At 38.5% G+C, this 14,762-nt stretch overlaps 1 protein-coding gene across 4 annotated transcripts in view; it reads left to right on the plus strand.

Moving 5' to 3' along the window:
• SH3KBP1 (SH3 domain containing kinase binding protein 1) overlaps positions 1-14,762 on the plus strand; it is a 222,135-nt gene that overhangs the window by 106,366 nt on the left and 101,007 nt on the right. For all 4 annotated transcript variants that reach the window (XM_049834875.1, XM_049834877.1, XM_049834878.1 and 1 more), the window contains 2 exons: positions 3,752-3,858; positions 14,290-14,413. In XM_049834875.1, coding sequence (XP_049690832.1) covers positions 3,752-3,858; positions 14,290-14,413 — 231 coding nt within the window. The remainder of the gene's footprint in view (positions 1-3,751; positions 3,859-14,289; positions 14,414-14,762) is intronic.

Genomic DNA, 14,762 nt, shown 5'->3' on the forward strand with positions numbered 1-14,762 from the left:
TGAAATAAGGAGGCAACCAGCATCGCTCTTAAGGTGCATCGTGACATGACACCTTCAGCAACACATGCAAGGTCCATTCTCTTTCCTCCCTTGCCAGATCCGCAGACGCTTTGTAAGGGTTCGGTGCCTTTGACACAGCCCTTAGAGGGAGCGGAGCAGAGTCAGGCATGCTCGGCAGCACCGGTGTTGAGGTCTTGGTGCCCTCACTTCAGATGAAATATGCTTTGAGTCACTGGTTTGTTAGCCCCCTCATACAGGCACAGAAAATTCTCTGTAGTTGCCTGGTTTGTTTTAAGAATGGACTGCACAAACTAGGCGTGTGAATTTTTTTCCTTCGAGGTTTATTATAACTATGTAAACGGGAGCCAGTGTTTTTTACAAGGGTGAGTGATGTTATTTCTGTATGATAGCTTGTTCTGAATACAGTGTATCTCGGTTAGTTCCCAGCCTGCAACTCATAGGCGTTTTGCCTTCAAAACACTTCTGATGTTGTGCCACAGCTACCAGAGATGAAAAAGCCTACAACTGCGACCAGCAGGCAGTGCCATGTTACCTGCAGCAGCTTACTTGCTACAAATTATTATACGTGGGAAAGTAAAAGTTCACTGATCCTTTTTTTTTTTTTTTCCTTCTTTTAAGCCTTTCAAAACCCAGTGAGGACTTTGCAGCACACCTTTTCTGATTTTAAAGTACTGGGTTTATTACCTGCCTTTTCACCACACGGTAACTTCACCTGCAAGTAACTCAGTTTATGCTCAAGTGTGAAGAAAAATGCAAAAAAACTCCAAGAAAATACTTTCTTCATCAATTTACAAGTAAGAAAAAAATGGATTAGATTAGAAAGTACCTGCAGTCTTCATTGCAGAATTGCTGCCCTATATAGTTTAAAATTAACTTTACATCAATCAGTCAGATTACTTACATTTTAAAGGTGCAAAGTACCATTTAGATCTCGGATTACTAGCAGTTAAAGCATAGACTGTATAATACTCTGCAATAAGTGGCAATATTAGCAAAAGGGGAAATGGCAAGAGAAGACCAAGAGTTCAGTATTTCTGTCTAAAATGCTTGTTAGTGGTCTTATAGGTCTTCCTGGTTCCTGACCGTGCTGACTTTGGAGTCTTTGTGCTGGTTAAGAAACAGACAAAAAATCAGTGATGCTGGGGTGGAAATATTGCATTTGCAAAACCAAGAGTTTTTCTTTACTAATGGTTTTTGTATACACATGGCTTGGTTACTTGTGACATCTTTTCCTGTCAGCTCTGTTTCCTTGGAAAGCTCATACTGCTGTATTACCCAAGTTGCTTTAGTGTAAGAAAAAACAGATACGCCTTGACTGTAGAGCTCTTCACACAACTCGTGCTCTGCTCAAGTGCTCCGAATATTAGCATGCATGTGGGGTCCAGCAGCACCTTCTCCTTAAAACCAAAGGGATTTGCTGCTGGATCTGTTGTCTTGTATTAGACCAGAGGGAGGAACTAGTTGGTACATCGAGTCTATGCCTCTTGTTGGCTTGCTACTCTCCACTTAGGTATTTCTTTAGAGAAAGATTGGGGAGGGGAGGGAGACCAGCAAGACAGCCATGAGAGTAATGGAGATAAATGCGGACTTTCACTACATTTTCTATACAGTAATAAAAAAACTTTATGGGGTGGGAGGGGGAAGGATTCATACAGTTCTGTTATTAACATCCAGAATTGTGTTTACTTCTTACTCTCTTAGCAATCTTAAAAATATTCTCCAAGAGTCACACAATAGTGATTATTAAATAGGGTGGCAACTGACATCTGTCACATTAGGTAACATCAGCACATCAGTTGCTACTTGATGTTAGAAATCATAGTGGGAATGTTATCTTTAGGGAAAATGCCGGCCTCTTTTGCACAATGAAAGAAGTACTCGATATGGAAGGTATTTATTATATTTAAGTTATTTTGAACGCAGCTGTGTAAAGTTGTCATTTAGGACCATTTTAGTTTAGACAGTGAAGAATGAACAGTCATCTGTAGGTGGAAAAAATAGCCAATTTGAGCGAGTTTGGTTACATTGCATTAAGGTATTAATTTTAACGTTCAAGAAGCTGCCACTCATGCAGGATTGCAGTGGCTGTGAAAAAGACTGTCAGAAAGCCAAATTCAATAGCTTCCCTTCTCCCTTATTTAGTTTCGATTAATAGATTAGGACAAAAAATCTGTAACTTTTTATTACTGTTCGCCCTAGAGCAGGATTATCAAGACATGTTGCAGGGGAAGTAGTAGACTGACCATAAGATCCATTCCTGTAATTTAATGTCAGATTAAGGCTGTTCTTGGACAGTGTTTACACAACTGATTTGGTGTGTATTGAGCATGTTTAACAGTTAAGAGAAATAGTGTAAGAGAAAGTACATTTATTTGTGTAGAGTGTGTGTATATATGTTTGTGTGGATACGTGTATATAAATAATACAAGATAGTATGGTTTATACATTGCACATCTTTTAGAGAAGAGGGAGTAATCAGTGAATCCTGTGTTTTGAATGATTTCTCTCTTCCTACCTTCTCCTCCACCACCACATTCCAACATGGTCATGATTCATGTCAGTAAGTTGTCCTTCAGCTAACAGAGGCCTGGCAGCAAGCTCTGGCAACTTGATTTAGGGAAGTTCTCTCATCCGCTCTGCTACAAATCATACAACTATAATTATATGTAAGCCAGCGAATCTGGCAAATGGCTCTGGAACTGAACCGTTTCATTTATCTGTCTGTCTTAAAACTGTGATGGCAGAAGGGTCAAGTGAAGGGTCTTACTTTTATTCAGAGCTATGAATTCAAGCCTCTCTCCACCCACGCATCCAAAGATGCACCTTCATACCAGCTTCTCATGGGAGCCTGGACAGCCAAGCTGAAGAGAAAGATGGCTGGTAACATCATTTCCAGTAGCTGGTTGATTACCAAAATTAGCCTGTCTTAACCACACTAACCCAATGACACACCTAGCTTTGGGGGTCCTTTGGAATTGGTTTTCCTTCCATTTTCTTTAATCCGATATTAGTGCATAAAGACATACCTTACAAATACGTGTGCATACATACATATATACCTGATGTGCGTGTGTGTGTATATATCTGTAAAAGAAAAAACAAATATATATAAAAGGTTAGTGAGATAAGTGTACACCTGTGAAAGAGTTGTGGAGAAAAAGATACAGGACAAAATAATCAGTTGAGAGCTTATTTCCATACGAGCAAAAGCCACAGGGTTTTGGATCCCTTCCCCACCCCTCCAATTCCTGGATTTGTCTACATCATGTGTATAGAGCATTAGCCTAGAAGCAAAATCATAGCAAATACACCTGGAAAGATCCTCTGGGTAAAGTTTGTCCATCCTGTCACTGGGAAGCACAATCTATTACTTAAATTTTGGCTCTTAAATATTATTACAGAAAGGAAAAAATCCCCACAATTTATTTTCATTTATTAATTACATTGAATTACAAAAATAGTTGAGAGAAATAATATGCACCAGAAATCTTTTGTAAAGAATTTGTTGGGGGGGGGGGGGGGGAGAGTGTTTTTTGTAAAATAATTTTTTGTAATTAATTCTTTTCATAAATTTAATTCTAGGCAGATATACTAAGCATTGCAAAAATTCAGATTATTTTAATAGTGCTCAAAGAATAATATTTCATCTTTAATCATTTCCCCTGGCTTATGTTTGGCATGGAATTTTGTTTTAGTTTTACAATTTCCCTGTTTCCTTCATTTCCACCAGGAGAGAGAAACAGAAGAAGAAGATGTCAGGTGGCTTTCAGTTATATGCCTCAAAATGAAGATGAACTGGAATTAAAAGTTGGTGACATCATTGAAGTTGTGGGAGAGGTGAGCAGATCTTTAATGGAATATACACACATGCAGTTCTGACATACCTTCTGCATGCTGAGCACTTAGATACAGTGTGTTTTAAGACATAATTTAAACCAGACACTCTTCTTCTCTGATAAACTGACACGTCTGGTTTGGGTTACTGTCGGGGGTGAAGGGATGTGGGTGGTTGCTTATGGATTTTGTGAGGGGTTTTTTCCCCATAGCATGTCTGCTGGTTTTACTTGATCAGTTGATGCTTCTGAGTTCTCTTTAGGCAAAAAGCTTGAAGTTTGTGCTACAGGGCTCTTGAGTTTGTACCTCTGAAGAACCAGTATTATAGCAGAAGAAGCTTTTCCCAATTTTAGTAAGCCAGTCACAGGGAAGAATTATCTTTACAGAGTTAAACACATTTAAGAAAGTTACTTGAAGCCCTCTGGAGTTCAGCAGTGACATTCACCTTCTGTCATCTTTGCCTGTAAACTTTAACAATTTCATTTTAGTTAAAAAAAAACAACAAGACAAAACAAAAAACCCCAACAAATTCTTTAGAGACTTAAGATGCATTTATTTTGGGTGGAAATGGATGTGGAAATGAATGCACGTGTCTTAGAAGGACTGGGACCAAATTATGAAAGCTTGGACAGAGATACAGAAATTTTCTTTTCATGGGTGAATGTGGTTGCAGGATCAAGGAATGCTGTTCGGTCCCAATACCTTCATTTTTTTTCCATCAGAGACTTTAGAAATGTCTTCTTGAGCTTAATAGCATGAGGACCAAAAGTCAAAACGCTAACATGAATCCTTTAAGTAGAAGGCATTCAAACTCATTTAGTCTTTATTCACTTAGCTTTAAAAAGATCTAAGACCTTAGTCTGCTCAAGCAGCCAATAAAAGGTGTGTTTCAGCTTGTATCATTTACTTGTTGGATTTTTTTTTCCCCTGTGACTCAGCAGCTAGTAAGTCAACATTTATTTTTTTGTCAAGGATATATGATTAGTTTTCTTTTTTTCTGCATCTGTCACTTAAGAAATCAGTTCTAAAAGAATATAAATTCTACTGCGATCTACATGACATCCAGCATTTTCTTATGAGATTAAATTCTCACATCTGAATGTAAGAAGCTTAGTGATCACTGGTTTTCCTTTGACCTAGCTGTGCATGCTAGCTCTGCGCATCATTCTTCTTGGAATCAGGCATGATGTGCCTCTTAACTAACCTTATTCTGTCTGTGAGCAGAATTGTAATGGGGGATGTCAAGGTTGTAAGATATTCAAGAGAATATTTTGAAGACAATGTAAACCTGATATTATAATGAGTTGCACGGCAGCACAAGCCGTTTTCATCGCATAATTTTAAGTATATTTGACCTCACATGACCACACTAATATCTTCCGTCAGTTGCCCTACTTAAAACTTTTAAGTCTGTGTCTTTCAAGAGTAAAGTGATAGAATAAAACCCCTTCCTAGTATCCAGCCAACAAATTAACTCTACCGAATAAGTTGTATGATTAAATAATTTAGATGAGACACTAGACTTCTCTTATGAAATGCATCACTTGTCTTCTCGTAACTTTGAACAACTTAATTATAAATAGCAGATTTATTTAAATCCAAATAAGACTGAAAATGTTTGCATTAAAATTGAAAGATGTGTAACTAGGAAAGTGAAACATTCCTGTACTTGCATGTCAGTGCTTATAGTTAGGGGCTTGTTTTTTGAAACCCACTTGGATTGCCGATTACAGACTTCGTAGTCTTAACCTCATAATTGTACCTTGAATTGCTACTGTTGAAGAAACCATTGACAACTTGCAGATTCTAAGGTTTAAGAAAATATAATATCTAGGGCTGCTTTTTTGATTGGCAGTCCTAAAGAATGTCATACTGGAATTAGTTCTACTGTAGCGTGGAGGAGCATTGCTCACGGCTAGCTTGAACCGCTGGCCATAAGTAAATGCCGAAGAACAACAGCTAGCACAGGTGAGGCTGTGCCCACTTTGAGCTTACAAAATACCCTGTTCTGTCAGCTACTGAAACATAAGCTTTTCCTCAGGCATCATCTGGTGCATTCATGCGATCCAGGACATTGTCTGACTCTTCTGGGTAGAACTAGGTCAGCTGGTGAAAGAGGGAAAATAAAGGAATTTAAAGAAAAATTTCTCAGCACCTCAGAAAGTGTTGTTGTGACCTGTGTTTTCCATCATGGTTGATACCAAGCAGTTGATGTTGAATATTGGCCTTTACTACTTCCTCTTCTGCCCTCATCGTGGTAGTGCTAACTCCTTGAAAAAGTAGGGCAGAATTTTTCTTTTGAAACAGGAACTTTATCTGATGTAGAAGGCAGCACCAACCAATGTACTGACTTCATTGTTTGCCCTTCTGCTTGTAGGTAATGCTGCACAGGGTCATTGCACTTGAAATAGGATTCACAGTGTTTATGTCATTATACAATGCTCCTTATTTCAAATGATAAATGTTTGACGCGAGGGACTTATTATTTAAAAAATATGGCTTCCTCAGTTGTGAAAATGGAGATTTTTTTGCAAGGGCCAAAATCATGCTGTGTTACTGTACAAAACCCCTCAAAACAACAGCAAAAAACCCCTCCCACTTAGGTGACAATGGGAGGCAATTCTTGCAAAGTATCAATTTTGTTTACCATTGCTCAAGATGAAAAACTGGATGATAGCATCTTCAGCATTATTTACAGTGGTTCAGTGGGTAACTGGAACTTTAATGGTCATTCACTTTCCATTTCCAGGTGCTCCCTTCTCTTACCCCATCTTTTTATTCATGAATAGAAGGTCTCAGATTCTCACAGGCAGCATGTTATTGTATCCTTCTAAGAAAGTTGCATCAGTTGAATTAATTTGTTTTAAATTGACTTAGATTAATAGTTTCAAATCTCTGTGGATTTCTGTTTAGTTGAAATTAAATCAATTTCTAACTGACTTAAGGCAAACTAAAACAGATACTGTTTAGATCAAAATACGGTCGATGTATCTTTATGTGGGTATTTAGCAAAAAAAGTGTTTAAAATGTCACCTGTGGTTGACGACTCATTAAACTTCTCCAGTTGCAAAGAAAAGCTGGTTCCTGTTGTACTGTGCTAATTTGGCTTCATCCTTAAAGAAATGGGTTCTGCTTCTCCTCGAACCCCTTGAAGGTCCCTGCCTCCAGCAAAGGGTTGGCAGAAGGGAATGTAAGTCTTCTCCTCAGCTGCCTCCATCAGTGCGCAAGTGTGTTTCCCCAGACCCCTCGTGAAGACGGGTTACACTGATATCACACGGTGACATGCTGAGGATGAGGATGTCTTCCCTTCTCCCACCTCTGCTTCAGGGTGCTAACCAACACCTGAGGTGTAGTAGCATCTAAAGCTGCCCCAGATCCTTCTTCCTGGTGCCAACAGATTGGATAAGACACTTTTTGAAAGGGTTTTTATGTCTGTGGTTGTGGTAGGTACAATTGGAAGTTCCTGGTGTGGCACAAGTGGTTTGGGGCTGTATGGTGAATTGACACAACAGCATCAGCAAGCATGAGTTTTGAGATACTAGGCTTGTCACCGGTAGATATCCTTGGAGGCTGTATATGTTCAGAATTCACAGTTCCTTCCTATTTGTTCTGAATAGCCAGAAATTAATGATAATAAGATCAAGCATTCATCACAACAGATAAAATGGTGGTTGTTAAACTGGAGGTTCCTATAACTACACAGACACTGATACCCATGAGAAATTAATTAACAGACGTAAATTAAAAGTACATTTGAAACTAACAAGAGAAGCATTTTCATCATTGTTTATGTTCACATTTAATGCGTGATTGATAGTTTTTTGCTTGTCATTTTCCTAGCTCATTAGCTATAACTCTAATTACAGTTGTCCCAAAATACAACTGTAACTAATTGTCTTATTAAATGCAGATATCTGAATTCCAATTATGTTTCACCCTTAGACTTTCACAGAATGCCAGACTATTAACCTGTAGCATCAGAGTAAGGACATTTGGCGTGTCATTCAACAGTTTTGAGCCTGCTTTCATTTGGGATTAGTCTGTTGTCGTGCTGCTATATACCTTGTGGCCTCATCCTGCTGAGAAGTCAGTTTTTTGGCAATGTGTGGTACATGGAGTTAAGCTCACAGCTAAGTCTTTGACTGAGCCATGCTGTAATACCACTGAGCTTATTTTTTGACTTTTAGTTAACATTGCCTTATATTACATGATCAAATCCTGTAAGTAACTCATTTAAAATTATAAAAATGCAGACTGAATTTTTACAAATCTCTTGCTCCTTTGGGACAAGGGTGATGGGGCTTTTTTGTTGTTGTTGTTACGAGATAAAGTGGTTCAACCCATTTATAAGAACAGGATAAACAGTGAGGATTGAGCTGGACTTTCCTTAGAGTAACTTATTTTGACAGCTGTGGAGTTGAAAGGGGAATATTTAATAGTGGCAAGGGGATGGTCTGTGCCACAAGTACGGAACTGTATAATACTGCAAGAAAAGAGCTGGGAATGAATGCTGGGGTTCCATGTCCCTCTGTTACTTTTCTGTGAAATGCTGTGTTTTTCCTGATCCTCTTCCAACACAAGGACTTCTATGGCTACCGCTTGTTTGGTTAGTTGATGTGGTAGGATGCTTTTTTGTGGAAACAAGGGTGCTTATAGGATCATTGAAGTTCTGTGTGATTGCTTTCTTTGCTCTTCAGTTTCTTACTTAGGAGATGATGTTAAAAAAACCCAACAAAAATCCAAACCACAAAGAACAAATGAAAAAGATCCCAAAGCACATTTTGACATTGTAAAATAAAGAACTCTGAGGCTGAAAAGATCGCCTAATACAAGGTACTTGTGCAGTTTTTAATTCTTCCCTTCTGCACCAGAGTTATCAAACAGCTTCCAGATGTGCTGTAGCAGAAGCCCAAGGGCTGGTTGACGTCTCATGGGTATGGCTCTCTCTGAATGCACTCCCAGAATAAGCCATCAAGTGGCACTGTAGGCACCATCTTCTGTTGAGGTCTTGTTTCCGAAATTTCTTTTCCCATTGGCAGTGGATATGATTTGTTTATTTTGCCTCTTGGGAATCTATGTTTTTAATTTCCTTTCAACATACGATTGCTTTTGTCCTTCGAGCTCAAGATCTTCCATTAGAATTTATAAAATAAGGGAGTTTTGTCCTTTGCTTTCTCTGCTCTAGTTCCCTCTAAGCAAAAGAAAATTTGTTGACCTTGGGCTTTTCTCCTTCCTGTTGCTTGCCTCTGGCATTGCTTTTATTCCTGGGACTGTGTTTTAGTTTTAGCAGCCCAGACAGACTCTGTTGTGATCCAGGGAGACCTTCTTCCATCTGAAACCTTTGCTGACTCAAAGCCTCCCTCATTTGCCCCAGCTGAGCTCTAAGTAGTCTGTCAGCCTAACAGGCAGGCAAAGCTGGAGGTTGTAGAAAAGCTTGTGGAACAGGCAGATACAGGAGGCTATTGGAAATACACTTTAGGTCAGTGATTCCAAAGAGCAGAACATTTTAATCATTTAACAACTTTAGCCTATTAATTATATAGCAAGGTGTAAGCAAGCAGCTGTGGCAGTCCTAGATATTCTGGCAAGCGACTGCTGGTAGTTGGCCTCAGCATTTCCTGCTCTTTTTGGGTGTCCCATCCTGGAGTTACAGGGATGGGTGCCCAGTTCCCTCGAGGGAAGGTGCTTCTAGGCTTGTAGCAGGAAGGTTTGTTGCACTGCAGGTCGGGCTGATGCTCCCTCTGACATTCCTTTCTTTAAGGGGAGGTGCTGCTCATTGTATTGGCCACGAAGAGAAAACCTAAAGAACATAAAGAGTAACATTTCGTCACTTTTGGAATATCTTAATCTCGCAGTCCTAGTGACCTACTAAAGGGATTTTGTTTTCTTTGGTTGCTTTACAGTTACAGAATAAAACTGCCTTTCTGGTCTGAAATAGAGCTATTATCTTTGCCTGAAGGCTTGGACTGCTGTCGTATTATTTTCTTTTTAATTTTTTTTTTTGTATGTTAACCATGGAAATAGGCTGAGATCAAGAAATTTTTGTTGATTTTTAAGCATGTCCTAACTTCTGTATACCCTTTTGAGAACTTCTTGTTTGTGTGTCTGGATGTCTCACCCATCGAATTCTCTGTGTTGTTTTCCTGTCTGTCCACTTCCATGGTATCTATTTTGAGCACTTTGTTATGATTTCTTATTTATACTATTATTTGTAAGTAAAATTAACTATTACAACCTCTTACTGTCTTTCTAGTCTGGGTTATTGTACTGGGTTATCTGTACTGAGTTATTGTAGTGTGCGGGGATCTCACAATTTGATTAATCACGTTCTGACAAAGTAAACCAGTATATTTTGAATTATTTTCATCTGTATTTGGTTTATAGTTTCAAAAAAACTCATTTACATCAAAAAGGGCTCTACTGATTGAGTAATTGTCCAGGTTTTGGCTGGGATAGAGTTAATTTTCTTTCTAGCAGCCGGTATAGTGTTATGTCTTGGATTCGGTATAAGAAGAATGTTGATAACACACTGATGTTTTCAGTTGTTGCTAAGGCGTGTTTAGACTTAGGTCAAGGATTGTTCAGCTTCTCATGGCCAGCCAGCAAGAAGGCTGGAGGGGCACAAGAAGTTGGGAGGGGACACAGCCAGGACAGCTGACCCAAACTGGCCAAAGGGGTATTCCATACCGTGTGATGCCATGCCCAGTATATAAACTGGGGGGAACTGGCCTAGGGGGGAATCGCTGCTTGGGAACTGACTGGGCATTCATCAGCAAGTGGTGAGCAATGCCATTGTGGATCACTTGTTTTGTATATTCCATTCTTTTATTATTTTTCTTATTATTGTCATTTTATTATTGTTATTATCACTATTAGTTTCTTCCTTTCAGTCCTATTAAACTGTTCTTGTCTCAACCTACGAGTTTTACCTTTTTCCTTCCGATTCTCTCCCCCATCCCACTGGGTAGGGGGGAAGTGAGTGAGCAGCTGCCTGGTGCTTAGTTGCTAGCTGCGGTTAAACTACGACAGTAATTCAAATAAAAACAAAATACAAGTATTCTTTCTTCATTGAAAATGTAAAAAAACCCAAAGCCCAATGACACTGGAAGAACATTTGAATGTTGCATAATTATTATATAGATTAAATTTCCTTTTAAATCCCAAAGGCAAGGCTTCTTAATGGGATGCATTTCTCTAGAGGCGATGCACCATTCTCTGGTGGTGATGTCCTTCATATCTCATTCAGTCACATCCAGGCATTGGACTGCATATCGCTGTTTGCTAGTGCATCTGTCGCTGCCCCACACATGGCATTGACTGAGCTGCAGTTGGGTACATTTGCTGTTAACCTCCCTAAATATACGAAGTAGAGTAATGAAGTACCTTCAGTCACTTTCCTGTATGTTATTGCTCTTCAAATGCACTGTGACAGCAGTACTGGCAGCCTCGGGGCTTGGCAAGATGAGGATGGGCCATGCCTCTCCGAAAGGCAGTGAACAGATATAACACACTGAAAATGCGTCTTGAAAATACCTCTAGCTGTAGCCACTTAGATTTGGCAGATTGGAAAGATTCCTCTTCTAACTTAAAAACTTTGTTTTCAGGCTGAACTTACAACTGGTGTGTAGGATATTATGAATAGTAGAACTTCCTTTCTGGCATAGGGACATGGACTACTGAATGAAATCCTCCTCTTTTTAGATTGTTTGGTTCAGCACATGAATGCTGGGCATAAATCAGGACCTAGATGTATAAATCCTCAAAACACTTTGTTATAATAGTATAGTAACAAATTCTATTGAGTGCTCATACTTTCAGAGCGATTACCTCCATGAATAATGGATTTTCATTTGTAAGGTTTTATTGGCTGGAAATTATTGCGACATGTCAAACCATGTGGTAGTGGATTGCCCCAATTTGGGATAACTACATCCTGGGTTTATTTAGTGTCGTCTTTATTGTATGGATTAATCTCTAGCTGCTGTGTTTTGAGGCTTAAAGGTATGTACCATGTAGCTATAAGGTTTTTTAAAAAAAAATAAAGCTTTGGATGCTTTTGATGCAAATTTCCTAACAAATCTTTGGGAAGCCCAGTTTGACCTGAACCTCTGATGTCTTGCTAACATGATTCTGCATTTTCTTGCGGATAAAAAAATCTGGGGTTTGCTTTAGATTTTTCTGACTTTGTAAAATTATTGAATATGACATGGTATTTTCAGATAATTCATTCTTGTATCAGCTGGAAAACTTAGAATGCTGTGAGTATGTTCACATCCAATTTAGACTTACCTGTCAAAACATCTTTGTATATGTGTATTTCTCTGCACATACATAGAGATCCACACATAAACACGCCGCATAAAGAGAGCTAATGTTAAATTTTAAGTAAGCTGTGAAGTGTTACCCTGGAAGAAGTAAGCAGGAGAAAATTACTTGAGGGAATGATAGAACTGAGTGATATTGGTCACCTTATTTCTGTCGAGTAGTCTCAGCATATTGCAAAGCAGGGATCTTGGGAACTGTGTAATTCTCCTGTGATTAATCTTCTGATCAATCAGCTAATACAGTTATAGTTTAATGTTTCGTTCTAATCAGTAGAACCATCTGGGAATACTGCATTTATAAAAATTGAAATATTTTATAGCTCTTAGAGTCTTCGCCATGTTGTGTATTTTCTATTTAATGATATATCACATATAGGTATTTAGAGATATAATTCGTAGAATCTACTAAGTGTTGTGTGTCATGCAGTTTCACTTTTCCATATTGTTTTTAATTTGTCTGGAAAGAAGAAAAGCAAATATTACCTTCCAGAGACTTTGATACTATAATGCGAATAACCTGCACCCCACTGAAGCGATTGAGTGATTTGTATGTACTCTATCCTCTGAAGTAGCAGCAAGATATTAGCCATTATTCCCAGATTTGTGCTTGACCTCACTGATACTACTGATGCATTTGGGGGGGCAGAAGGAGGGGGCGGAGAAAAAAAGGTTTTGTCATGGGCTGGTACTGAGATTAAATGAAAGTAGCTGTGCTGGTCTGAACTGCTTTCAAATTAAAACAAAAAAATCAGCCCAGGAGGACAAGAAAAGTGCTAAAAAGGTTGAAGATGGAGAGAAAGCACAGGAAACACTCCTCAAGTAACAACAGTTTTCTTTGTAGTAAAATAGTTCATGTAGCTAAGTTGAAAAAAATTCAACCATTCCTCTGTAGTTTGAGGAAATATTTGCCTGTATTATTAAGAGAGTTGTTTTCTAAGAACTTGAGATTTTCACAGATAAGTGATACGAAACAGAATTTTTTTTCTATGGTAATTAACTAGTACCATTTAAGCTGTGGGGTTGTTTTTTTAACAGTAGATGTGAACACCCCAAACCTATAAAGTTAACTTTCTATTTTCAAAATTTTTGTAGGTAGGCAGGAAAGAGGTGGGTCAAACACTACTGGAGACGGAGGTGTCACAGGCTGACACTGTCGTCCCCTGTCAGTTTTTTTGGTGAGTGGACAGTGTCTGACAGATGAAAAATATTATCTGTCAAGGGTGTGTTTAGCCGATGCATATGATAAGTAATTTCTTGCTGTCCCATTATAACCTAAAGGTATCTGGTTTCTAAGGGCTGTCATTTCACTGCCTGACACTGCCGTTCAATCCTGAATGGGTTGTACAAGAGCGAGTTTGTCATTTTTAAGTGATATTTTCTCTTGGGATTGGGCTAGGAAGTGTCTCTCCTCCTTCCAACCATATCATTATTATGTATTTCAGTAGCTTTTCAGTAGCTCTTTGTATATCTAGAGTAAAATATGCATTTAGTGCTGTTCTTTGTTCTCCGTAGATTTCTTACATTAACACATTAATGATGTAGCAACATTCTTAATTTTAAAAATAGAGAATTTCTGATTTTGATGGGAAAGGTAGGTATATTCACACGATTTATATTAAGATACCTAGTTTAGATTCTCTGAATAGCCCTTTGCAGGTATTTTTCTTTCGCCATTGATTACTTAGGGAATTTAAACTCTTATAATCTGCAAATCACATCTGTTAAGAAGATGGTCATGAATACATGAGTACAGTGTGTGCTGAAAATTTAGTGATTGAACTGATATCCATAAAAATTGAAATGTAGAGACACTGTGTGCTCTCTGGTTGTTCTTTTATCCTTTTATTTAATGCTCATCCATGCTCCTGACTGCTGTCAGCACTGCTGAAATTTGCAGATGGGTGCATGCATCTTTCTTGGGTTTACTTCCAAAAAAAAAATAAAAAATGTTCTGGCTTGGAGCCTATGCCATGTGCTCCTTATACCTGAAATTAATACAAACTGGTCAAAAGCATTACTGTCATCATTACTGAAAATCATGTATATAATGTAACTCTGTAAAGTGTTGCTTATGTTAAACCCCCTTTTTCTTGATTTTGCCTTCGTGCAGGTGGAAGAGGGATGGTGGGAAGGTATACTCAATGGAAAGACTGGCATGTTTCCTTCCAACTTCATAAAGGAACTCTCTGATTCTGATGATGTTGGAATAGCACAGGAAGAGCAAGTAAAGCCAAGTAAGGAAAAAAATATTATTGATGTTCTGTATGTATGTCTGTGTCTTTACCCCTAACAGATTGATAGGGTAGCACATTCTTATCTCTTTCTTGGACGCGTTTTTGAATGCCATGTTCTTAATTTATGCTGTGAAAGGGTCAGATGATGTTGATAAGTGTGTACTTGCAATGCTACCTGAGTTGTAATATTGGCAATGCTCCCTGAGCTGTGTTAAGACTTGCCAAGCTGCAACAGACCAAGAACAGAGAAGGCAATGATGATTATTGGATTTGTATTTCAAGATTAATTACAAGGCTTTTTTTGTCTTTAGATGTGGAAACTGAACAAAGTAACCAAACATCTACAAAG

Source organism: Accipiter gentilis, chromosome 32 (assembly GCF_929443795.1).
Source record: "Accipiter gentilis chromosome 32, bAccGen1.1, whole genome shotgun sequence".
Classification (NCBI taxonomy): Eukaryota; Metazoa; Chordata; class Aves; order Accipitriformes; family Accipitridae; genus Astur; species Astur gentilis.